General features: G+C 38.1%; 1 protein-coding gene across 3 annotated transcripts in view; it reads right to left on the bottom strand.

The window, feature by feature from the left end:
* The window catches only part of Ptp69D (Protein tyrosine phosphatase 69D), a 130,757-nt gene that overhangs the window by 35,830 nt on the left and 70,102 nt on the right, over positions 1-24,825 (bottom strand). For all 3 annotated transcript variants that reach the window (XM_083117139.1, XM_083117138.1, XM_083117140.1), the window contains 7 exons: positions 17,477-17,611; positions 16,275-16,564; positions 12,525-12,765; positions 9,649-9,793; positions 7,304-7,508; positions 5,676-5,861; positions 672-867 (listed from right to left, as the gene is read on the bottom strand). In XM_083117139.1, the coding sequence (XP_082973265.1) occupies positions 672-867; positions 5,676-5,861; positions 7,304-7,508; positions 9,649-9,793; positions 12,525-12,765; positions 16,275-16,564; positions 17,477-17,611 (1,398 nt within the window). The remainder of the gene's footprint in view (positions 1-671; positions 868-5,675; positions 5,862-7,303; positions 7,509-9,648; positions 9,794-12,524; positions 12,766-16,274; positions 16,565-17,476; positions 17,612-24,825) is intronic.

Below are 24,825 nucleotides of genomic sequence, written 5' to 3' on the forward strand. Positions count from 1 at the left end.
CGATTTGAATTTAAAATTTTGGGTGAGTCAGCATAGGCTATTTTGCACCCATCACTTTATACGGGGTCCAGCCCCTTACCATAACTAAAAGAACATAACTGTCATGTTGTGTTGTAACTAAAATATTAAAATAATAAAATTTTCTGACTGGTTAAAGGCTGAGGCTGTTAAGAGGCACTCAGCACACATAACGACAAAACACAGGACGACACACAGAATTATACTGGCCATGGGGTCAGGTGCCAGAGCCGCGTTAGTCTGAAGTCCAGGGTGTACTATGTGGAAGGAGCATCCTTTACACCCCTGGGGTACAACAATTGTCTCCTAACATAGTTGCACACTAAGCATAAAACAAGGATTTCCAATCACTCAAATTATGTTTCAGCAACAATAAAAGTATCTCAAGATTTTCAGACAGCACACTGTGCCAAAGAATTAAATCAATCGATAGAAAATTGCACACTAAGTTTTGGTGAGAAAAAACTATTTAGTTTCTTCACTCGTGCTGTGTGCTGCATTTTAGTTTCACGATACATACTACACATGTGAACTATATAATTAAAATATCTTCAGAGTTAATAATCATCAAGAATCTAATTACTCAATACCAATGGATTCTTTGAAAACTTTAAATTGAACAAGCTATTACAATATCAAAGATTTTTTTTTACCTGCAATGAACAAGAATAGGACCTTTTTCTAGTGAATATGCTTCATTCACCCTTTTAATGAACTTCAATATTCCCGAGGGGTGTTCTGGAGCCATAAAATCTTTCCATACCAGGTAGTGATATTGGATAATGCTTCTGTCTTCCTTCTCTTTATCTCCATGTGATCTCGACATTTTAAGTTCTCTGATGATGTAGTCTATAAAAAAAAATTAAAATCGAACAGTTTAGTTTGGATGTGATTTCCATCAAAACCTAATTGAGACACACATGAATTACACTTCAAAATTCATACATTTTTCAAGGAATGCAAGAGAAAAATTCACAATGCAGATGATATAAAATGTAGAATCAGGATTAAAATATTTAACAGTGTGTTTAGCCAGAACCTGAACCTGATATTATGGGCACTTCAGTGCTTAACTAAAACATAATTGAGGAAATACCTTTAACAAGAAAATAAAATATTTCTGTTAAAAACTTCCTGATTCAATATTTAAAACTAATTATTTTATTCGTTACTTAACATGAGCTAAAATTATACTCTCTCTGAGGACTAAAATATCCTTACCTAGTAAAAGCTGAGGCTGTAAAGGGGCACTCAACAAACACAGGACAACACAGCCCTACTACTACGTAGAATGGAGGTTGACTTTTGAGTGCCTTCAGAATGAAATTTTCTCTCCTTCTCTCTCTTTATTCCACCCTCTTCCTCATATGGGGAGAATTCTTAAACTTACAAACATAAAGTACTACTAAATGCTGTAGTGCAACAGCCCTTTCAGGGTCAAGGCCAGGTAGATTTTCAGTAAGTGATGCTCCGTCAGCACATCCGAGTCCCATCTTTGAGTCTTCTGGCTTTCGAAAGTGGAGTCTGCCACTACTGTTTCAAGCAGCTCCCACTATGGACTGAACCTGGGACTGATCATACCAATAGATGACAGCTCTAACCATTTAGATAAGCAGGGGTTCACAGCATAAAATATAAAACCATATAATTAAGGTCTGATTATACACTAGGGTACTTCAAAAATATATGGGAAAAAATTAACTCTGTATTTTTGTTCATCTCCCACCCCCATTTCATGTCAATATATGTCAAGATAATTTGTGTAAAATTTCAGTAAAATAGGTTTATATTTAGAGGTCGTGCAGTCACATTGAAATTTCATAATTTACGAAAATGGGGAAGGATACGTGGTTAATAATATAGTTACTTTATATATTTTTTATATCTATAAAAACAAAATATTTATATTTATTACTGCAAAAATATGAAAGAGAAATCAAGTATATAAAACACGTAAGACCCCACTCAAGGATACTTTTATTACAATCTTGATACTTCTTTTGACGTTCCTGAACCACTTGAAGAAGACACCGATTTTGCTCTTCTGCCAGTAATTGATCATCAATGTTTGGTCCTGATACTATCACAGGCAGGCGATTTTCCTTTTCTTTTCCAGATACATCTTGCATCCGTTTTCCATCCCATTTTCTGTCATTTTTGGCTAATCACGAAGATGAGGATTGGTGATAAGATGAATTTGAATTTGAATTAAAAACTTTTGGGTGCGTCAGCACTGATGCTATTTTGTACCTGTCACACTATACGGGGTCCAGCCCGTTATCATAACAAAAATAAAAGCATGTCTGAAAACTAAAATTTCCTTACCTTGGTTAAAAGCTGAGGTTAAAAAGGGTGCTCAGCACAAATAAGGACAAAACACAGGATGACACAAAATTATACTGGCCATGGGGCCAGTCACCAAAGCCTTGTTAGTCTGCAGTCCAGGGTATACTATGTGGAAGTGAGGTTGACTATTGGGTGCACTACGTGGAAGGAGCACCCCTTATACCACTGGTGATACGATGAAATGAATGAAAGGACAATCACAAACAATAGAGACAACACAATGCAAGTCCCATGGAGGATTATACTGGACATGAGTCGGACGCCAGAGACTCGTTATCTGCAAATGCAGTCCAAGGTGTACTACGTGGGTGAGATTGACGTTTGGGTGTCTTCAGAAAGGGTTATCCCTTCCAACCTGCTGTATGAAATGAAAATTCTATGGCAAGCAATAATGAAAAGACTGGAATCTAATGAAAAACATCCAAGCCTGACAATCTGCAGAACACAGAATTTGATGAAACCATAATCTCAAATATGTTATTCAAGAATTCCCTTAACATTTAGCAGACTGAACCTCAGCCTTCTTGTTGACTGGGCTTTCCAGGCACACAATTTTCAAATGTGTCACTATGTATAAATAAAAAAAAATATATAAAAAAATTAAAAAGGAGAACTAATTGTCATAGAACTAAAGCCGGTTTTATTTTTGTGCTGAACAGATGTCTTCTCAACAGAAGTGTATTTTTCCGATATTTCCTCCCAATAGTGGGGGAAAAAAAAGAATATTCAGTTGGTCTTTAAAAACTGAAATAAATAAAAATATACAATATGTACTACTGTAATGTTCTTATGCAAAGTCACTTTAACAATATTTAAATACTTATTTGGGGAAAAAAATAAAAATGTGAAATGCTTCTAAAAAGAAGCAATGTATCAATAATCTTAGCGGAGGTAATCACAACAAAAGTCCACTCTTCGACAACATGCCACTCACATTCCCGCATTGTGTAAAAAAAGATCATAAAATGTTTTGGAGAGAAAAATTTCAAAATTGAGCATATCGCATTTTAGAAAACATGTACAACTTAATAATTATTGTGCTATTAGAAGTCTCAATCCATGTTGATTTAAAATGTTATTTCTCTTTGAACAGGATGCACTTTTCATTGCAAGGGTCGTTACGAATTATATGCTGTGTTTTGTGGAAACAATGTCAGAAAATCTAAAATAAATTAGTAAATAATAAACAAACACATGTATAGATTTGAGAAGTTACTTTTTGGTCATCCTTATACATACATATGCAAAATAAAAATAAAGATGAACAGATTGGTTGAAAATTGAAATTTTTTATGTGCCTCACATTATTGTATACCAATCTTTTTTCTTTCAAATACTCATCTGTGCAACAAGTGGCACATGCTATTTGTGTTGAAGTTCCATGGTTGATCAGTTAACACAGAATTTTACTGTTAACTAAACATTATCACTATATGTAATGAATTTCTTTAAAAATATATTGTTTTCCTGTGCAATGAAGAGCTGTTATTTTCAGATGTGAATAATGTTAACAAGAGTTCAATCCATCAGTTAGCATACTATAAATTAGGGATGGGCCAATATTGATAAAGTACCGATATAAAATTTACCGATATCGATAATCGATATTCTACCGATCCGATATAAAATTAGAAATGGTCCATGAAGAACCTGAAATGTTCATTGATCTCCTTAATAAATATGTGTTTTAAGGTGACTGCAGAGCAAATGAAGTTGAATATTTAGACAATTACTTTTTAGAAAGAAGGGTATCGAGATTATCCATAAAAATTACAACAAAATGGCAGAATTTTGCACTAAATTATAAGATATTTATCGATATATTGGATTGGTAAAATAATCGGTAATTTTACTGATACACCGATATGCCTATAACGTCCGATACAGATAGAGTACCGATTAATCGGTCCCATCCCTACAAAGATTTACTTGTAACAGTCTTAGAATGAACGGTTAAATGTAAAGTCTTATTTATATATTTTTTCATGGACCTGTAACAAAAAATCAAGACTGGATACATGGAGAAATATAAAAGTTATGGTTGTTCTGTATTTAGTATAACAGGCTCTTAGTATATTTACTGTATATGGGAACATAGATAATTAAGTTTGTTGTAGATTCAAGGCATTGATAATATCAAATAAAATTGTTTTATGCAATTTCACAGTGTGCAATAGATCATCCACCTTTTATTTAGCACTACTGCTTAATTTCTTGTCACTCCAATGTTTCAGGAAGTCTGTACACACTTGACTGCATAATTAAAATACCTCAGAGGAGTAGACAGCTGTTGAAAACAAGTGAATGACCCTCGGTCAGATTGAAGCTTCTAGAGAAAGTATAATTCTATAATTCGTTACAGGGTGAAGAATGCCATGAAAGCACAAACAATTTTCAGATGCTTTCAAAAAGCTGGGTTTGTGCAAAATGCTCCAGAAATCTGCATATCAAGTGAATGGCCAAGGCACCTTCAAACATTTTGTAAATGTTGACTTCTTGGTTCTGACAGATATTCAGACCACAGATGAGATCAAAATTAAAATAATTAGACGTAAGAGAGTTACCAACTTTCTCCATGAAACTTACTTGTAAAGGTTCTATTAATTTTGGTGGCCTCTGCTACCATCCACTTTGGAACTCATTGCTTTACTACTGGACTGTATTCCAGTTCCCTGTTGTTTCCGTCCATGCTGCTAGGAGCGCTAGTGTAGCCAGTTCATCTTCCTCGTGCACTGGATTTAAGTTGTTGCAGTAGCGGGAGCCAAATGTGATGGGCTTGATGCGATCAATGTTCAGATCATGTGCAAAGTGCACAAAAAGATGCAGGGAAACAACAGGAACAGGAAGCCAGCTCGCAATGAACCAATGAGTTCCCAAGTGGATGGTGGCAGAGGCTACTCAAATTAATAGAACTTATACAAGTTAGTTTCGTGGGAAAAGTTAGTAACTCGCTTATGTCTAATTATGATCAACCACATCTTTTATTCCCCAAACAAGAACATGTAACAAATGAAGATAAAAACTTCCACGATTCAGAAGATAAGATGAAATCAATGCTTCATGATCTATTAATGTGGTGGGGAGAGGTTAGAGAATCTTGTTATACTTAAGGCAGCAGGAGAAACAGATAAACTTGTGCAACCAGCTACTTCACTTATGGATGGTGTTTACAATGTGCCCAAAAAAGGCTCAAAGCAAACCAAAATCTGCAGCTATTTGCATCATATGTTAGAGATAGATAGCAAAAGCATGAAAACACACACAAGAAAGTAACATGCATCTAAACACATTCTTAACAATAGATATCTTACCAGAGTATCTCTTCTCTTTCACATGTGAAACAGTTATATCACCATATGTCTTCTCCCCTTCATCAGGCCAGTATTTTGCACATTTAGTTTTACTGTACTCTTCCAAATTTGTTAGCATCAATATCATTTCCAAGTGTTGCTCCCACACCATTCTCCAGAAGTCGCACACTGTGTTATCCATCGGTCCTGGAATTGAATGGAACACATGCAATAATGAACTGTTCGCACACACACCCTGTTTTATGATAAACAATGAGATGCTTGTAACATGCATTAAGTAAAGATAAAGCCACCCCTTGCAAGTTGCAAAATGCCATGAAGAGCCCCACACATTCACAGTCTTAGTTATTTGTGGAGGTGATGTGACCAGCATTACACTACAGCCACCTTTACACCCCAAGGTTGCCCCAGTGTATCTACTTATTACAAGCTGGGTGAACCCCATAGGCATTTCATGCAAAGAATTGCTGAAAAAATTCCCACCTTAAATAACCCATCCTAGGAATCAAACCTGGGTCTCCCGCATGGTAGTCAGATACCCCAACAACTGGACCACCTCAGCTCTTTGTACCACGTACTGTTGACATAAAATTAGTTTTACAATAAGAACTGGTTTTGGGGAGCTTTCAGACTGAAGTGACAACATATGCTGCTTGGCAGCGGAACCTCAGTAATCAATGCAACCTTTCGATTGATTGATTGAATTTTAGGTCACTTTTGTCTAATTGCAATGATGACGAGTGATGATATGATGAAATTGATGAAGGGACACTCACAAAGAATACCCATCCCCATGCCAGGATTCAAACCCGTGACCCAAGGTGTTATAGCACATTGTGCTAACCACTCTGCCATGGATGTAGTCCACAGCTTTTCGAGGTGACACAACAAACTGCTCTACATATTGTTTGCACACGATTGGTGAATGCTTGGTCATAGACTGAAGGGTCCCATGTCACTTGTTGCTTGTCACTTCAATCTGAAAGCTCCATTAGACTAATGCTTACACTTAAAGGTAAAAAGGTAAAGTGCTCCCCTGTGCTTAGCACCATGCCATGAAGGCTTATAGGGGGTGTGGGGGTAACGCCCCACACTTTCTTGATCCGGTCGTGAGTAGGGGTGATGTGATCAGCATCACGCCCCTGACCGCCTTTACCCCCTGGGTTTTCCCCCAGGTACCCATGTTATTCGACGCTTACACTTGTTCATTTAAAATTACTAGTATGCCATTGGCTGAGTTTCCATGTAAATACACCACAATCACAACTATTTTTTAATAATTTTTTTTGAGTCAACTTTATGCACAGATAGGCTAATCGGGACTAGGCAACTACAGTTTAAAGTTGGATCCGAACCACTATATGCCTTCACCGGGTATGAAACCTGGAAACCTTTGATTACAAGGTGTCAACATTACCACTTGCCATCAGGGGGAGAGACACAATAAATACTGGCATGATACCACAAGCCTAGTAGATTGATATTTGTGTACATTAAAAACTTAACATGGATAGAATCTAAGCATTTCTACTGTTTACACTAAAAATTGAATCTCCGCACCTTATGTATTCTACACATTTTTATCACACGCATCATTTGAACATCTGTAGAAAAATCCTATTAAATACCTTGAGCACAAATGAACTTCTTTCTTTCCTTGTAGCCAATAACAAAATTGGCATTTACGTAATCAGAACCTGCTACACTGTCAATCTGAGACAATTTCACTCTTGTCTGGTCATAGGCTTTGATATCTGGATATCGATTTTTGTACATATTTTCCCTTGCTTCAGAGGCACGTGTTGTTCTGTCAGGAAACCTATCAGGCAAAAGCTGGAAAAAAAAAGTTCATAAGTAAATTCAACATTTAAAAACAGTTCTCAATTTTTAAAAAAACAAAGTCACAAAATAGTCAAAATGATTATTGATTGCATCTTGTTTCAGTAATATGTTAGCTGTTTACATTAGCTATATATATATATATATACAGGGTAATTATAAATGATTCATGGGGTTTGAAAGGGCTGCATTACAAAATATATAACACACACAATAAAGAACGAATGATACATGAAAATTAACAGAAACTGACCAAGTTTCAGACATACTTTCACAAATGTTCAATGTGGCTTCCTTTCGTCACACAACACACATCTATGTGATGGTCTAGTTCGCCCCACATGCACTCTAGCATATCCCTACTAATGGTCGTAAATGCAGCTGTAATGCGATCCTGCAGCTCAACCAAAGTTGTTGGTAGTGGTGGCACATGCACTGTGTCTTTCACATGCCCCCAAAGGAAAAATCACAAACCCTTAGGTCGGGAGATCTAGGAGGCCATGGGAAAAGCTCTTAAGTCATCTTCAGCACATCACTCAATCCAACAGCGTGGAGTTCTTCATTCAGGTAGCAGCGCACGTCAGTGTGGCAATGGGGTGGTGCCCTATCAATTTGGAATATAAAGTTATTGGAATCATCTTTCACTTGTGGAAACTACCACAACAGCATCGAGGAATGACATACCCGCCACAGCGTTCTCTATGAAGAAAAAAGGACCGTACACCTTTGATTTGGACACTGCAGCAAACACATTCACTTTTGAGGAATCTCGTTCATGTTGCACTGTAGCATGTGATTGTTCAGTACCCCAAATAAGAACATTATGGCGATTAACCTTGCCACTCAAATGGAATGCAGCTTCATCACTAAACAGCAGAAGCTCAAGAAAACCATCGTCCTCCATACCATCCTGCTTGGAATTACAAAATGCATATCGTTTGACGAGGCCATATGGTTGTAACATTTGCAATAACTGTATGCGGTTCGGTTTCAGTCGCAATAGGGTTCGCAAAATCTTCCAGACAGTTGGTTGCAGAATATCAAGTTCCCGACTGGCGCAGTATGTTGACTTCTGTGGGCTATGCACAAAACTCGCTCCACTCTTTCATCAGAAATGCTTGGACATCCTGTGCTTTTACCTTTACACAGGCAGCCAGTTTCCTTAAACTGCCGATGCCATTGCAGAAAACTTTGGTGACCTGATGGTGCAGTTGCAAAGTGCATCCAGAATGCACGCTGTATGGTAGCAACGGAAAAACACTTCTCATATTCCAAAACACAAGAATGCTTTCTGATGCATAGATGCCATTTTGGAAACTAGGTTTGTGCTGCCATCTGTCAGCTTGCACAAAGGTTACAAATATGATAAATTAAACTTTCAGATGCATTCTTTCATTTTATGATTAGCACACACATATTATATTAATAGTTTTGGATATATTTCACTTTAAAACCCGATGAATCATTTAAAATTACCCTGTACATTAAGGATGAGCCAGGGTGATTGACTTGTGTCTGCTGATATAGGCATATTGTTTTATCAGATACACATAATTTTATGAATCAGATATTTCAATAGCTAGCCTAATGCAAAATTCTACCATTCTGTTATTGTTTTTATGTGTAGAAAAGTATATTTCACGTCAAGTTTTTCTCTAAAATTAGCACTTTCTTGAATATTTGTATAATTTTAATTTTTCCGTGCAAATTTTCTTCGCGATCGATTTCGCCACCAGTCTGGTGGCTTCGTCAGGTGCGTAATGTCTTGCTGCGGGTGGCATGGTTCCTTCTTCTTCTGCTTGTGCTCGTGGTGGCGCTAGTTGATTTGGTCCTTTCACTTTCTGCCATTCCGGTGTGGGTGCAGTGCTATCTTCTTTTGCCATGCATCGGGGTTTTGATGCTGTATATCTTAGAGGATACTTGGATTTCAGATTGGTATTAGCTCAGCCAATTAATTACAATTTCTTTACTTCAACTTGACAGGGAACATGTCTGAAACAGCAAACAGGGACAAGCAACACATACGAGCATGCACAGAGGGTAGGAGTGGGGAGAGATCAGAAGGCAAGAAGTGGTTATCCAAAAGGTGTGGATGTTCGAGAAAGAAAAGGAGTGTACTAAAATAAACACACACCTCAAATTCATGCTGAAATCCATAATCTGAATCTCTATGTCTTTCAACAAATGCAGCAACAAGATCTTCTTTAGAAACAGGAGTCATGTCAGGTGGACTTGATGAAACCAAAACATGACGTCCACGTAAACTGCGACACAGATGCCTGGAAAGATAATAAAATAAGTAAAGATCATGTGTAATCCAACATTACAGATACTAGTCAATTATCAAAAATTTATTGATAATTGAGCAGTTCAGGAGTAAAACTTGTTCACCCACAAAAGTATGGAACTGAGAAATATGCAAGTGAAAGTTTGTCAATTGCATTGTGGCTTATGTATTACCTAGATTTTCTGGTTTTCTTGCCAATTAATGCCTACCGAATAGACTTTGTTTACCATGTGTGAGCAACAGGAGACTGAGCAGCTACTTAACCCAATGTTATCTCAAATTTGAACACTCAATTGTACACTTAGAAATTTTCAATAAATAGCCTTCGACTTCTTTCCAGAATTTTACCCATTATGAATATCAACACAAATTTCTGTAAATTGCATGTAAAATTGTTCATAATTTTACCATACCAATGTTACTAAAAATGTGCAGAGAATGAAGCCATTTTGTTATTTGTACATACACACACACACACACACAAGAGATATACAGTGGAATGTCGATTTTACGATTTTCAGGGAACCAAGCTAAAAAAAATTAATGCGGGAAAATGTAAAATCGAAGAAAATTTTATAACATTTTGCTACGTTGGGACCATCAAAATTGAATGTACAATGTGGGGAAAATGTAAAATATGGGAACGTAAAATTGGGGTTCCACTGAATATGCACACATTAATTTTTTGCCAATATAAAATTTACCAATTAACCAATAACCTCAATCTAATATAAAATTACAAATACAGTGGAACCCCGATTTTACATTTTCCTGCAATATACATTCAATCCTGATGGTAACAGCAAAATTTTCTTCAGCTTGGTTCCCTGAAACTCAAATTCGAGGTTCCACTGTATTCTATCTTTATTAATGCATGAAACCAGGGACTGCAACAGGTTTTGGCTTAGAAAAAAAACTGTGTATTTAGACACTCTATATCCATTAAAAGTAATGAAAAAGCCAATTTTTCTGCATTAAATTACATGCTACTTATGCAATACTGGTTTAGTAAAATTACTGACAGTTTTACCAATATGCCTATATTGGCACACACACACATAGAGTACCAATTAATCTGCCCCATTTCTATTATAATATTTAATAAAGTTAATTTATGTACCATGGTATCATAAAGTACATTTCTGAATATCCAGTATACGAGGGCAATTCTGAAAAAAACTTTTGTTTGTGCATTTGCGAGAAATAGCTGGGGATAGCGACATCACTCCTGTGGCACTGTGCGCAGTAATTCAGTAGGCAGTGAGCAGTGGAGGGAGCAGGTTGTGGTGCAGTTGACTCGTCCGCTATAACAATTGAAAATGAATGCTCTAATAGAAAATCCCGCCAAATGTGAAGTGCATGCAGTAATAGGATTTCTGTGTGCGAAAAAAAACTTTCGGCAGCTGCGACTCATAGCAAACTGTGTAATGTTTACGGACCAAACGTGATGGATGAGTGAAGGTGTCGTATGTGAATGGTGTCACATGTTTAAAGATGGACAAACTGATGTGCATGATGGGGCAAGAAGTGAGTGCCCATCTGTAGTCAGCAATGAACTTGTGCAGGAAATTGACAAAATAGTCCATGAAGTCCGTTGGTTCATGATATCTGAACACACTGTTCTCTTTCCCCAAATTTCTCGGACTGTTTTGTATGAGGTGGTGACAGAAAAGTTGGGATACTACAAGTTCTGTGCTCATTGGGTTCCAAAACTCCTTTCTGAGGAGTACAAAAAAACACCGAATGGGTTCTGCTTTGGACTTTCTCTCGCATTAGGCCGAGGAAGGAGAACAGTTTGATCATCCTCCCTATAGCCCAGATTTGGCACCGAGCGACTACCACCTCTTCAGGCACATGAAACAGTGGCTTGCGTCACACCGCTTCAACAATGACAATGCGCTTCACGATGCTGTTAGAGGGTAGGGTGGCTTCATTCCCAGGCGGGAGATTTTTTTGCACAAAGAATTTCAAACCTTGTAAAACATTATGACAAGTGCCTCAATTTGAATGGTGATTATGTCAAAAAGTAATGTAATGTTGTACTTTTCTATTATGTATAATAAAAGTTCTGTATCTAAGAGTGTCTGTTATTGATAACCAAATGGCGGTTATTTTCCGAATTGCCCTCGTATTTTACTACAGAAATACCAACTGCAGTCACCTGATTATATACAATAATAAAGGAGGAAAATTGACAATAGACAGTGTTCATGGAACATTTACCATATAATATTGGATTGATAAAATATCAGTTATCAGTATCAGTTAAAATATATTAGGGATGGGCCGATATGAAATTTTGGCAGATACCGATAAAGTAATGATACAAAATTTGCTGATACCGATAACCGATGTTCTACCGATCCGATATAAAATTAGAAATGGTCCTTGAAGAACCTGAAAGGTTCATTGCCCTCCCTACAAAATGTGTGTTTCAAGGCGACTGCAGTGCAAAAGAAGTTGCATCTTTAGACATTTACTTTTTTAGAATTTAGAGCATGGCGATTATCCATAAAAATTACAACAAAATGGCAGAATTTTGCACTAAATTATCAGATATTTATCAATATATTCGGATCGGTAATCGGTAATTTTACCGATATACCGCTACACCTATATCGGCCAATACCGATAGAGTACCGATTAATCGGTCCCATCCCTAAAATATATTGTTCCATCTCCAGGATAAATTAAAAAAATGTTAGTCATAACTTGATACAAACCTAAATGAATTTCTTAAGGTCATCTCCACACCCTGCGCTTCTGCCACCTGCTTTGTGTATCTCTGAAGCAAGCACAAGGCAAGGAACAGCAGCAGCACCACAAAAATCAAAGCACACAAAACTTGAAGTACGATGGAAAGAATTTGTGATGAGTCGCTTTCTTGAATTGCTTGAGGTCCTGGTTTCAAAGGCATAAAGTAAGAACTGTATGCTGGAAGGAAGTTTCTGTCTGGTCCAAACACTGCAAATTGTAAATGTAAATCTTAATCAAATCCTATTACAATGCACATTATTACAAGGAAGAGACATTCTAGTTGTTTCCCAATTTCTAGACTCTAATTTCTAAATGGTTAAGTTAATAATAATAATAAAAAAAGAAACAAACAAAATGAAACTCTCATATCTGAGCAGGAATTTCCTCCATAGCCCAGAGATTTAATGCTACAGATTAGATTAATTTTTACAAAAAAAAATGAATGTATCAGTCATTCACATGAATTTAGTCTTTTATCCTTGACAAGCAGACAAATAGTGGAGATGATTTATGTCAAGCTTTGCTAACATTTTGTTTTTTTAGAGCCCAAGAAATTTTATCTTGCAAATTCAGACATACTGATAAGATCAATGTGATCAATTTTGATGGGTGGCAGATAGGTGAATCAATCAATATACTTTAATCTGCACTAAACCATATTAGCTAGATCTTTCAGTTAACAAAACTGAGCGCTGAATGTGATAAAAAAAAGAGCAATGTTCCTTCTACTGGGGGCATAGCCAGGACCAAAAAGCAGTGACAATTCTTAAGGGAAAATAGTTGCTATGCATATCAACTGTGATTAATATATTCTTAAAATAGTACTTCTGAACCATTATATTTTCAGTAAAACACAAAATTTGAAATAACAAATATTAATGTTAATTTTTCATGTTTCTGAAAGGTGTGAGGTGCATTTTCCAACCATGTTTTGTCTCGAAATGATGCGAAATGAACTGCAAAATGCAAAATAGACTCTTAAACATGAAATTTAGAGTTTATTTACAGATGCGACACTTTCTGAAGTTTGAATTATCCTGTAAGTTATACAATTCATGGGAAATTGATTATAAATACTCTTCCAGATTCCTACAGACACTGATGTTTGAAAATTTTAATAATCAAAAGATGTTCAAAATATTTATTACTATTACTGTGTAAGTATTCTACTCCATAGTTTTGCTTTAAACATTTCAAGAATTACATCAGAATATCAAAATACAAAAAGAAACCAAACTCTTTTTGTAAAGTTTGTACATAAATTCACTGAAGAGAACAGACAGTGGTGGTGCCTAGCGGTGTCCTTAGTTATTAACTTAGCCAATTTTCAAAGCTGTTGTTAACAGCAGTGATTACATTGAGTGCCCTCAGCAATTTTCAGTTACCCAACCATGAAGGAAATGGAAGAGCAGCGAGTATGTGTGAAATTGCAGAAAACTTTCAAAGAGACATACAATATGGTACATTAAGCCTATGGTGAGGAATGTTTCAGTCGCACAGTGTTACGAATGATACAGATATTTCAGATTGGGTCGAACCTCCATTGAGGACGATGAAAAATCTGGATGAACATTCCAGTGATTTTGATTTTCTTCGACTGGCAGGAGATCATCCATTCAGAGTTTGTGCCACATGGTGCCACAATGAATGCAGCATTCTACGTTAATGTCATGCAACTATTACAAGAAAAGGTGCAGTGAAATAGGCTGCAGATGTGGCAGAACAAGGGCTCATCATGATAATGCATGTGCTCATTCCTCATTCGCTGTCCAGGAGTTTTTGACAAAGTTCCGGACACATGTTGCCCCTCAACCAGCCTACTCCCCTGATTTGGCACTAACAGACTTCTTTCTCTTTCCCAAGCTGATATCGAAAATCAATCCCCAAAAAGGTCACAGATTCCAGACAATAGAAGAGATCAAGGAGAATTCGCTATGGGACCTACAGGCCTTTCAAACACTGGATTTTGAGCACGCATTTAAGGACTGGGAGAAATGCTGGGAGTTGTGTATGCACAGTAGAGGGGAGTACTTTGAAGGAGACAGGTCCAAATAGCTGGTGAATATTACCATTTTCTCAATTTTGTAAAAGGTCTGTTTCTTTTTTAACAGCCCTTGTATAATAAGAAATTCCAGTTTTCTCACACAAAAGTGGTGCAAAATTGAAAGGAACTTTGAATTTTGCATAATTTCTAGGATAATTAGACCTGGAAAAGTGTCATGCGGCATTTTTGTGGACTCAGTGAGACTAAAATGCCAGAAAAAGTATCAGCTGATATTGGTAAATAAATTCCAGCCGATACATTCTGATACTCATACCACTGGTATCAGCTGATACCGATACATCACCACTGACTCAGCAATATTTTTTTCATATCCAAACTGAAATTTCAGCCTAAAATTGAAAGCACGATTGTCTTAAGCTCAGCTCTGTACATGTCATCAAATCTTTTCAGAATATCTTCAGTACATTGATAATTTCTAATTATTCTTGCAAAATTTCGGGGGGAGGTCCAGGCTTTGTGTGGTATCATTTTTTATGCATATGCATTGCCATGAACAGGAGACCTGAAGAAGTACTCTTTGGAACTGCAGATATGTCATTACTCCACAGAAAACAGAACATCATGGAAGGTAAGTTTTTAGCTTTCCAATACACTGGCTGTGGTAACATGGACAATGGATAGAAACTTGGGTCTTTGCAGTTCTGCTAATTTATGGCATATTGTTCACTCATTTGTTGTTGGTTTAGTTTATTTTACATTGCTTTCCTGCCACTTTTGGCTATTCGAGCCAATGGAGATGAATGCTGATAAGAAGAGACATGCATATTTTGTTTCTTGATGGAAACGCGAAATGTTAAAGAACATGTTGCAATGTTCATTTTTCATATTTTTGAAAATGTGACCTACATTTTTCAACCATGTTTTGTCATGGAATGATGCGAAATAAACTCTGAAACACGGAATTTGAAGCTTGTTTACCAACACAACACTTTCCGAGGTCTGAATTATCCTGAGAGTTAAGCAAAATCACAGAAAATTGATTAATTCTGTTGTAAAAATATGAGAAGCAAAAATGCACTCATTTACACAGGAATAGACTTAATATTCTGATAACTACATAAATGTGCTATTAAGACAGAAATTTGTATTTTGTGTTTAGGATTGTATTCACCATTTTAATGCCGAAATGCTATTTTATACACTGCTTTTGATCCAGAGATGTACCCAGTTTTCTTACTGAAATTTTGATGTTTTATTCACCATGAAACAAATTCCCTCCGAAGATTTTACTGGCTGTGGGTTCAAAGCCTTGTTAGCCTAGTAAAATAGCCAATAGTGTTCTGCCATTTGTGTCAACTATTGACTTGTTTGGACAGAGAAAAGGACCAGTTAAAATTATTATGGCTAAAATAAGCTAGTGTTTTGATAGGCACTCTGGTCCTCATATAACTAAACATATAATAAATACATGTAAACAAGTTACTAACTTTTCCTGCGAGACTTACTTCTGAAGGTTCTCTTAAACATATAATGTTAACTATGCTCATCAGTCACCGGCCCTCAAATAGAAACTCTTCCAACATTATCTGCATTCACATGTAGGTATTCAATCAAAGTTGGACAAGAATGTTTGAACAACATACCTTCATAATGAAAATAAAATGAATCATTATCAGGATTACTTTTCACATAGAACTCAAAACACACTAACCTATTACTTCCACAAAACCAGTATAGTTACTGCCAGCATCAAGTTGACCATCCTTTACTTCAGCCATATACAGTCCCGAGGCTGACCTTCGAACACGATTTACCAAGGGTTGAGGGCTGGGCAAAGGTGGTGGCAGTGTAGTGGACAATTCTTCCGGAGCTGAAGTTGTTGATGGAGGATGCGTTGGAGGAGGATGTGTTGGTTTTAATGCAAGACACATTTCACACTGGGTTTTGTCAACATTCGCTGTTTTCCCATCGCCCAATATAACTTCATGGTTGAGGTAATCACTGCAAAATATACATATATACATAATTAAAAATGCACAAAAATATGCTATAGATGCTGAGATCTTAGTTTCTAGGGAGGAACAGACATGAAATTATGGTCTATACTGATAAACAGGGAAGAGATTTATACGTAGTAAAAATATGGTAAATATGTCAATACGTACACATACATATTTAGTTAGTTTCACCAAAATATGGAGTTAAATATGGACTTAAAATTGTAAAAACTTTAACTTTTAATAATATGACACTACACAAGCTACATAAAATACAGTCTCAGCATTGTAGCTATTACTGTGATGGTCTTTAAGAGAAATCTGAAGTGAATCCTGTACGTGTGCCAAATAATCACTGCTCCTGGTGCTGCTGTTGGCCGTGCAACTAGTAGAAAGGTTGGAGTTAGCAATCGGTGGGACTCTCTTCCAACATTACCAAAATAACTTTTGTAACAACCGGGAGCCGATGTTTGAGCCCTCATTTGTACGGGATAATATAAAAAGTGCACCTAGTGCCTGCCCGAGTTTACTCTGGATAATAAGGCAAGCGGTTAAGAAATGTATGTCACCAAATGAACCAAGCTTTTGTGCTGTATATTTAGATATTTACTTTTAAAAAGTACAGAATGGAGATTATATATTTATGTCCATAAAAATTTAAACAAAATGACACGATATTGGACTAAACTGCAAGATTTTTATATATATATATCAGATCGGCGAAATTATCAGTATGCCTATATCGGCTGATATCGATAAGAGTACTGATTAATCTGTCCCATCCCTATTAGTTTCAAAAGATTAATTTTAATTATTTTGATAAAGACTGAACTAACAACAATATAATATCACGTAAAAGTTTAAACAATTAATTTCTAGATCAATCCCAAAGCAACGAAATTCAAAATTAGCTTACCTTTCAAACATTTCTGCAATATAAGCTCCTCCACTCTTGTTAAAATGAACTTCTTCATATGAAAATATTGGAATATCCTCAGCTTGTGGCAAATCTGCGAGACTTTCTTGAGGCTTCAACTTTAAAACCACCACTCTATAAATAGAATTTTAAACAAAATGTTATTAAAATTCTAACCAAAAACCTGATTTTAACTAAATTAAAGGTATTTCAGAATTTCTTTGTTATCAGTATTTCCCCGCTTCCAAATAATTATAGAAAATTTGGTTATTTTATGTCGCTTTTCTGCCACTTTTGGCTAACTGCAATGATGAGGATGATAAGATGATAAGATGAAATTGATGAAAGGTCAATTACGCATGCACATGGACAGGACACAACAGAAGTCCAACAGAAGACTTATTGGCTGTGATTCCAGATACCAGAGCCTGATTAATCTGTAGAATGCACTCCCCCCCCCCCCCCCTTCATTCCCTACACTCCAGAAAATAATGTTAGAATCAAAGAAAAGTTATGAAAGGTGCATGTAGTCCTGATGCTCTATTTAAGAAAAGGAAATATCTTTAATTTGTGCAATCATACACACCCGTGGTTCCTCTAGGACAGTAAAAAAATTGGAAGTATAATTTCAGATTCTTGCAGGAAAAAAATCACAAATTTCAAGGTTATTTTCTATTTTTTCAGAATATTCTGGCAAAACTATTTTAAGTCCATCTTTGTCATTGTAAATGTGGGCTTCACTTGGCACGTAAGTCCATCTCTTGTCACTTGGCGCACATTTTGTCACATTTAGAGACTTGAATCATTTTGAGGTTTAACGTTCTTTTCACATTGCCCTGTATATATGGTTAAGAATGGGGCTAGTCTCTGAAGTAGTTTTACCTATTGCAGTGTTTCCCATGGTGGACCATTCACAAAGTTTCACCTATTACAAACAGTATTTGTTTTTTGTTCTTTTTTGTGATTGTGTATGAATTTGTATGCTTGGGTTTCTTCCATGGTTCTGTGTAGCTTATAAGAGCCAATAAGGTTTGAACTTTCAGCCCTCCCCCCATGCGACGCGGGAGGAAGTATAAATATGGGCTGTGTCAGAGGACAGGGGGAGTGTGTTTTTGAACTGGATAGCAGAAGGGAGAGCAATCTTCGGGCTCCAGTGGCCTCCCTTGAGAAAAAGCATCCCGAGGCAGTTCTGCCGATGCTCAGCTTTCCACTTGGCAGTTCTGCCGTGGGGCTCACGTTAGAGGAATGTAAATAATGTAACTTAGAGAATTATTGGAAGAATCCGAGCCTTGTTTTGTTAAATTGTAAATAAATGTATAAAGCCCATTTCTGTGAGTTTTCAGCAATCACCCTGCAACATTAATTTCAGTAAGTTCTTGCCTGTGATTGATTCTTTGGTTCCGAGCGCTCTGGTGAGGAACGGGATGGGAACCCAAGACTAACGAGCCTATTTAGTTGTTTATTTGGGTTTTTCCTGCCAGAAGCGGCCCGGTATGGGTAGAGTGTAGCGGAACAGAGAATTATTGGGGTCTCGTCCTTGGATTTTTTTGTGTGAAAGGACACAGGCAAAGAAAGGGAAACTGAATAACGGTTGCTGTAAAAGGGTCGAAATGCTGACAAGGGCTCAATCTACGTTGTCGTCCGCTATCGGGGAAACGAGTTCGACGCGAACAATGGGTACAAAAAACAATGCTACAGTAACAAACAGGCCGAGGATTCTTCCAGACGACATTAGAGTACAGTTACCGACTTTTAATGGGGAAACAAAAGGGATGGAAGTTTATAGCTTTTTGGATGAACTGGATGCATACAGGGATCTTTTGGGCATAAATGAAGAGGAATTATTGCTTTATCACCTTCCGTTAGCGTTGAAAGGATAGGCGAAGGAATTCTTTCATTTTGCAAGCCCGTTTGAAGGATATGTGCAATTCAGGGATTTGTTGCTCAAGAATTTTCATGGGTTGGATCACGAACGAGAATTAGAGCGATTCTTGGATTCTCGCTTTCAGCTAAAGAGCGAGTCATTGGCAGTCTATATTCGCAAGATAGATAGATGGTTCGAGAGGGCAAAATCCACCGCTACAGTCGAAGAGAAGGTTAATTTTATTCGGCGTAAATGTAACCCTGTGTATCGTGAGAGATTAAGATGTGAGAATTTCAACAGCATGAAAGAGCTTCACGAGTATGCTTTGAATCTGCAGGGAGAGATGTTGGAAAACGCTACATTTCCTCAGTATGAGACAGAACAGGAAATCATTAACTTTGCCTTGAGAGGTGCCACACCTCGTCAGTCCGAGGGACTGGTGGCCGTTAGAGGGGCGAGTAGCGCAGCGGGAGAGGGTCTATTACGTATTCTCGACCCTGGGAGATATTCTAGGTTAGGGAAGGAACCCCCTGCTGTTTCGAGGGAGACAAAAGCGACTGACCACCCAAGAATGTCTGGCAAAGAACGCAAGTGTTACGTTTGTCAATCAACTGCACATGTGGCAAGTTTCCACAAAGCTGCAAGGAAAGATAATGTTTCCGAGTCAAGAGAACGTCATGGACAGGGCGTGACAGTGAGACGCGCCTGTAGTTCGACAATAAAGATGTCAAATAGTAAAATTCAGGAACCTTTAGTTTTTGGAGAAATAAATGGAATTCAGATCCCTATGTATATGGATACCGGCGCTAATATATCCTGCATGAGTTTGTCTTTATTTCGGAAATTGGAAGGAAAGGGGGCGAAATTACGTCATAGCAAGCTGAATGTACAGTTAGCTGAAGGGAAAACAACAACTGTGGGACACGTCTTTTTTAATGTAACTTTCTATGGTCAACGGGTCCGAGAGAAATTCTTTGTTTTGGAGAATCCCAAGAATGACCTGATCGCCGGTAAAAGTTTTATGGCCAGGGCAAAGATTTTAATTGCACCCGCGTTGAACGGTTGGGCTTTTCTGAATGAAAGGGACGATATTATTCCTTTTGACACAATTGGGAAGAAAGAGAAGAAAACTGGTAACCTCCTGTCTTCCACCGTCATTCACGTAGAAGAGAACCGCGACGAAGAAGTGTTGCAAACCCCCAGAACCGAAAAAGTCAGGAAAAAGAAAAGGTTATCGGCGAGGAAAGAAAAAGAGGATCATATTCCGATTAGCGACCTGAAGGATGCGAATGAGAAATTCAGTAAGTTCCAAGAAAAAAAGGAAGACAAAGAAGCCTACTTGTCTGGGAAGAGAGGACTCTGGTTCGAGTCCCGGTACTTCGGCAGCGTGGGAAACGGAACAAGAGAAAGTAACCTTAGTGGACAATAAGGAGGATGTAATGTCACTTGCTACTTCGGATGATGATGGATGGAATAGCAAAGATGAAGAATTGTATTGCTCTGTTTTCTTTAAACGTCTTTTGAGAGACAACCCTGACACTGCTTCTGTTGAACTACTTGGTGATGTAACACCTGAGCCTCGTGGCGAAATCAACAGTTGCACTTAATCAGCAATAGAACCTAATGCAAAGAAGTTGGAAGTAAACGAAATAACAACCGGCAATACAAACTTGGAAGATAAGTGATTATGGGCAAGAGAGCAACACAAGGACCCATATTTGTCTTTATTAATTGCGTGCCTTAAGGGAGAGGAAGTTCAATTGGAAGAGAAATTGAACAGGAAAGTTTTCGATTTTCATCTGAGCACTTATTACCTGGATGAAGATGGGATTCTCTACAGAAACATAGAAGAAGGGAAGGGGATGTTTCCAGTGTTTGGACAGCAGCAAAAGATTTGGACACCGGATTCCTTGAAACCGGAAGTGATGCGAATATCCCATGACGAAGTTCACGCCGCACATCCAGGGGCAGCTAAGACACTGTTCAAGATTTTGGAACAGTTTACGTGGAAAAATGTTTACTCTGATGTTAGAGATTACTGCAGATCATGCCTCACCTGTTTGAGATACAATCCAGATTCTTGTAAAAAGATGGGATTCATGAGAAGTCGCAATCAGCCACGCCCAGGAGTGAAATTGTACGGAGATTTGATTGGACCATTTCCGACCAGTTCTAAGGGGCGTTATCGCTACGTATTTCTCATTGAAGATTCTTTTAGAAGACACATATTTTTGGCACCTTTGACAACAGTGACGGCTAGGACCATTTCCAATGCTTTATTGAAATATTGTCACCTTTACGGCTTCCCATCGATATTTACCAGTGATAATCAAAGGGTGTTTCGTAGCCCTCTTTTTCGTCAAGTACTGAAAACCATCAACTGCAAACCCGTTTACATTACTCCATACCGCCCACAAGCAGATCTTGCAGAAGCAGCACTTATGACAGTAAAGAGAGCGATAGCCAAGTTTTGCACGGAGCACAGCAAGTGGTCAGAAAACTTGGATTCGATCGCATTAGCAGTGAACAACCAGGTGAAAAGATGCCCGAAGCGTGACGTACGGTTTCTGGTGGAAACTAAAGGCGCCGGGAAGAACGGTCAGCTGACCCAGAGACACCCCATGGAGCTTCAGCTGGGTAGACCATAACAAACCAGTCTTTCTCCTTTGCCGATCCCTTACAAAATAGTTTCTTTAAAGGGACAGTTCTAATAGAAATCTCCATTAGTTAAAAGTTTCTTTTTATTTTGAGGCATATTTACTCGCGAGTGTTGAACTTTCTGTAGTAATTAAGCAGAATAGTGGCGCGAATTCACGTGCTGGACAGTACTCCTACCCTAGGAGTGGATGGAGAGAGGTTCGATCCCAGAACCTCACAAGAAGGAAGCCGCCTGGAAGAGGACGTCCTTACCATGGATGTCAAACAGCCCACACCTGGAATTGGACTTTACGACGATGAATTAGGATGTCACCGGTTCCAGAGATCACAGGATGCAGTGAGGAACATTAGGACAGACTTATTCCGGGAAGTGTAAAGTCAGTGAAGTGTAGTGAAGTGGACGGTGTTAGTGTTTTTTTTTATTTCAGGCAAACCTCACCAGGACATTGGACACACAGACTTACCTGGGTAAGCTTTTTTTTTTTCGGTGAGGGGAGTATAATACTGTTACAAACAGTATTTGTTTTTTGTTCTTTTTTGTGATTGTGTATGAATTTGTATGCTTGGGTTTCTTCCATGGTTCTGTGTAGCTTATAAGAGCCAATAAGGTTTGAACTTTCAGCCCTCGCGGGAGGAAGTATAAATATGGGCTGTGTCAGAGGACAGGGGGAGTGTGTTTTTGAACTGGATAGCAGAAGGGAGAGCAATCTTCGGGCTCCAGTGGCCTCCCTTGAGAAAAAGCATCCCGAGGCAGTTCTGCCGATGCTCAGCTTTCCACTTGGCAGTTCTGCCGTGGGGCTTACGTTAGAGGAATGTAAATAATGTAACTTAGAGAATTATTGGAAGAATCCGAGCCTTGTTTTGTTAAATTGTAAATAAATGTATAAAGCCCATTTCTGTGAGTTTTCAGCAATCACCCTGCAACATTAATTTCAGTAAGTTCTTGCCTGTGATTGATTCTTTGGTTCCGAGCGCTCGGGTGAGGAACGGGATGGGAACCCAAGACTAACGAGCCTATTTAGTTGTTTATTTGGGTTTTTCCTGCCAGAAGCGGCCCGGTAAGGGTGAAGTGTAGCGGAACACACCACACAGATAGGCAATCTGCAAAAATTTCACATGAAAACTGACCTTTGTGGGAAATTTCACTGCACCAATTCATGATTAGCAAATAAGAGCAATGTGCAGTCTATATTTATTTTATTAGTAATAAATAAACATCGGATGGAAAAAAGTAACATTGGGCAATTTGAGTATGTTTTCTAAGGCCTTCCCATTGACCAACAAGAATGATGCCGATGAACATGTTACTTTAACCCTGCGTTAGGCACGTAATTTTCTGCAATACACTGAGGCTGTGTCCGAAAGGTACAAAGAGCATACTACTGTACACCTAGTGCAGTTCGAAAGTGCCAATTAAATGAGCAATTGAGACCACAGAATGGATCATGCATCATTGCAGGCTTGAATACTTGACTCCTGCACTCATTGTTCATTTGTTTGAAATAATGGAGGTAGAAAGCCAGCAAGTTGTTGGTTGAAGTAGCTCTAATGTGTGAAAATGTATGGACAAGAACTTTCTAAAATGCTATGTGATTTATATGGTGAAAAACAAGTGTTTAAAATGTGGGAAAAATAATGTGTCCTCAGTTTTATCTACTGATCATACTTGGTGCTGCAGTCGAAGTGCAATTCGCTTTCAGTCCATGACTTCAAGACTGAACTGCAAGACCATTCTCAGAGAATGTTTGGTTCAAGTATGGTCTTGCAACTTTTGGACATGACATGAGTCATGTGGGTGACAACTGTCACTCAACCCTTTAACTATCCTTTAACCCTTAGTTCACCGCCGTAACACAAATGTAACAAAAAAAGTATGTCCCTTGTAGCCACTGTAACACATATGTTACAAACAGCTTTAGATACAATTATCGAGGGTTTGCCACACTTATATTTGTATATTGAGGTTGAAACACTGACAGTTTGTTCGCGAACATGTTTTGCAATCGTGTTTCGAAAATTTCAAATCCCCCCCCCTTCTTTCTCGGAATATGTCACGTGTTTGGGCTCACCCAAACACGTGTTCGCTCTTCAGTTGACAGACACAATAAATGCTTGGTATTTACGATGCTGTTTTCCTCCAAGCTTCCAACGCTGTGATTTAGTACTGATATGGCACACATTCTTCTTTGTGTTTAGACCTGGTGATCCAGCTGAAGTAGTGGCGGGGGGGGGGGGGGGTAGGGCAAGGAGAGAGGGGATTGGATGAGGTTTGGCAGTGTCAGCTTTCTGTCGCCTCTATGTTAGAAATGCAATGAAGCTTGACGATAGCCAGAGGCCAGAAGCATGAGTCTAAAGCGTGCGTCTATCCAGAAGTATAGACAAAACAAACGATTGCAAAGGCTCCCTTCCCTCCTCTGTTAGGACTAACAAAGGCATCACCATAAACAGAGTCAACAGGGAAGAAAGATTCACAGTAGCTACACAAGATGCAAGTGCAAACGAAAAAAAGCAAAAGTTCGGGTTTTGTCCCCAAAGTAGCTGGAGAAGAGGGTGCAAAGTCCACATTTTTATGATTTTTTCATTGAAATTCAGGGGATGCAGCCCCCGCCTGTAACCCCCCCCCTCCCCCATGGTTGGGGCATCCAAATTTTACATGGTTGCATGCACTGATGTTCTGCCTGCGAAAGAAAAGTTATCCGAAGTAGATTGGTCCCATAGCGTCAGTTATAACAATTTTATGAATAATATGCAAATTGGCTAAGATTCGCTAGAGTTTTACGTTTTGCCTTATTATTCAAATTGTATTGCACCCACAAACATGAATCAA

This window comes from Lepisma saccharinum, chromosome 2 (genome assembly GCF_977018435.1).
Source record: "Lepisma saccharinum chromosome 2, izLepSacc3.1, whole genome shotgun sequence".
Classification (NCBI taxonomy): domain Eukaryota; kingdom Metazoa; phylum Arthropoda; class Insecta; order Zygentoma; family Lepismatidae; genus Lepisma; species Lepisma saccharinum.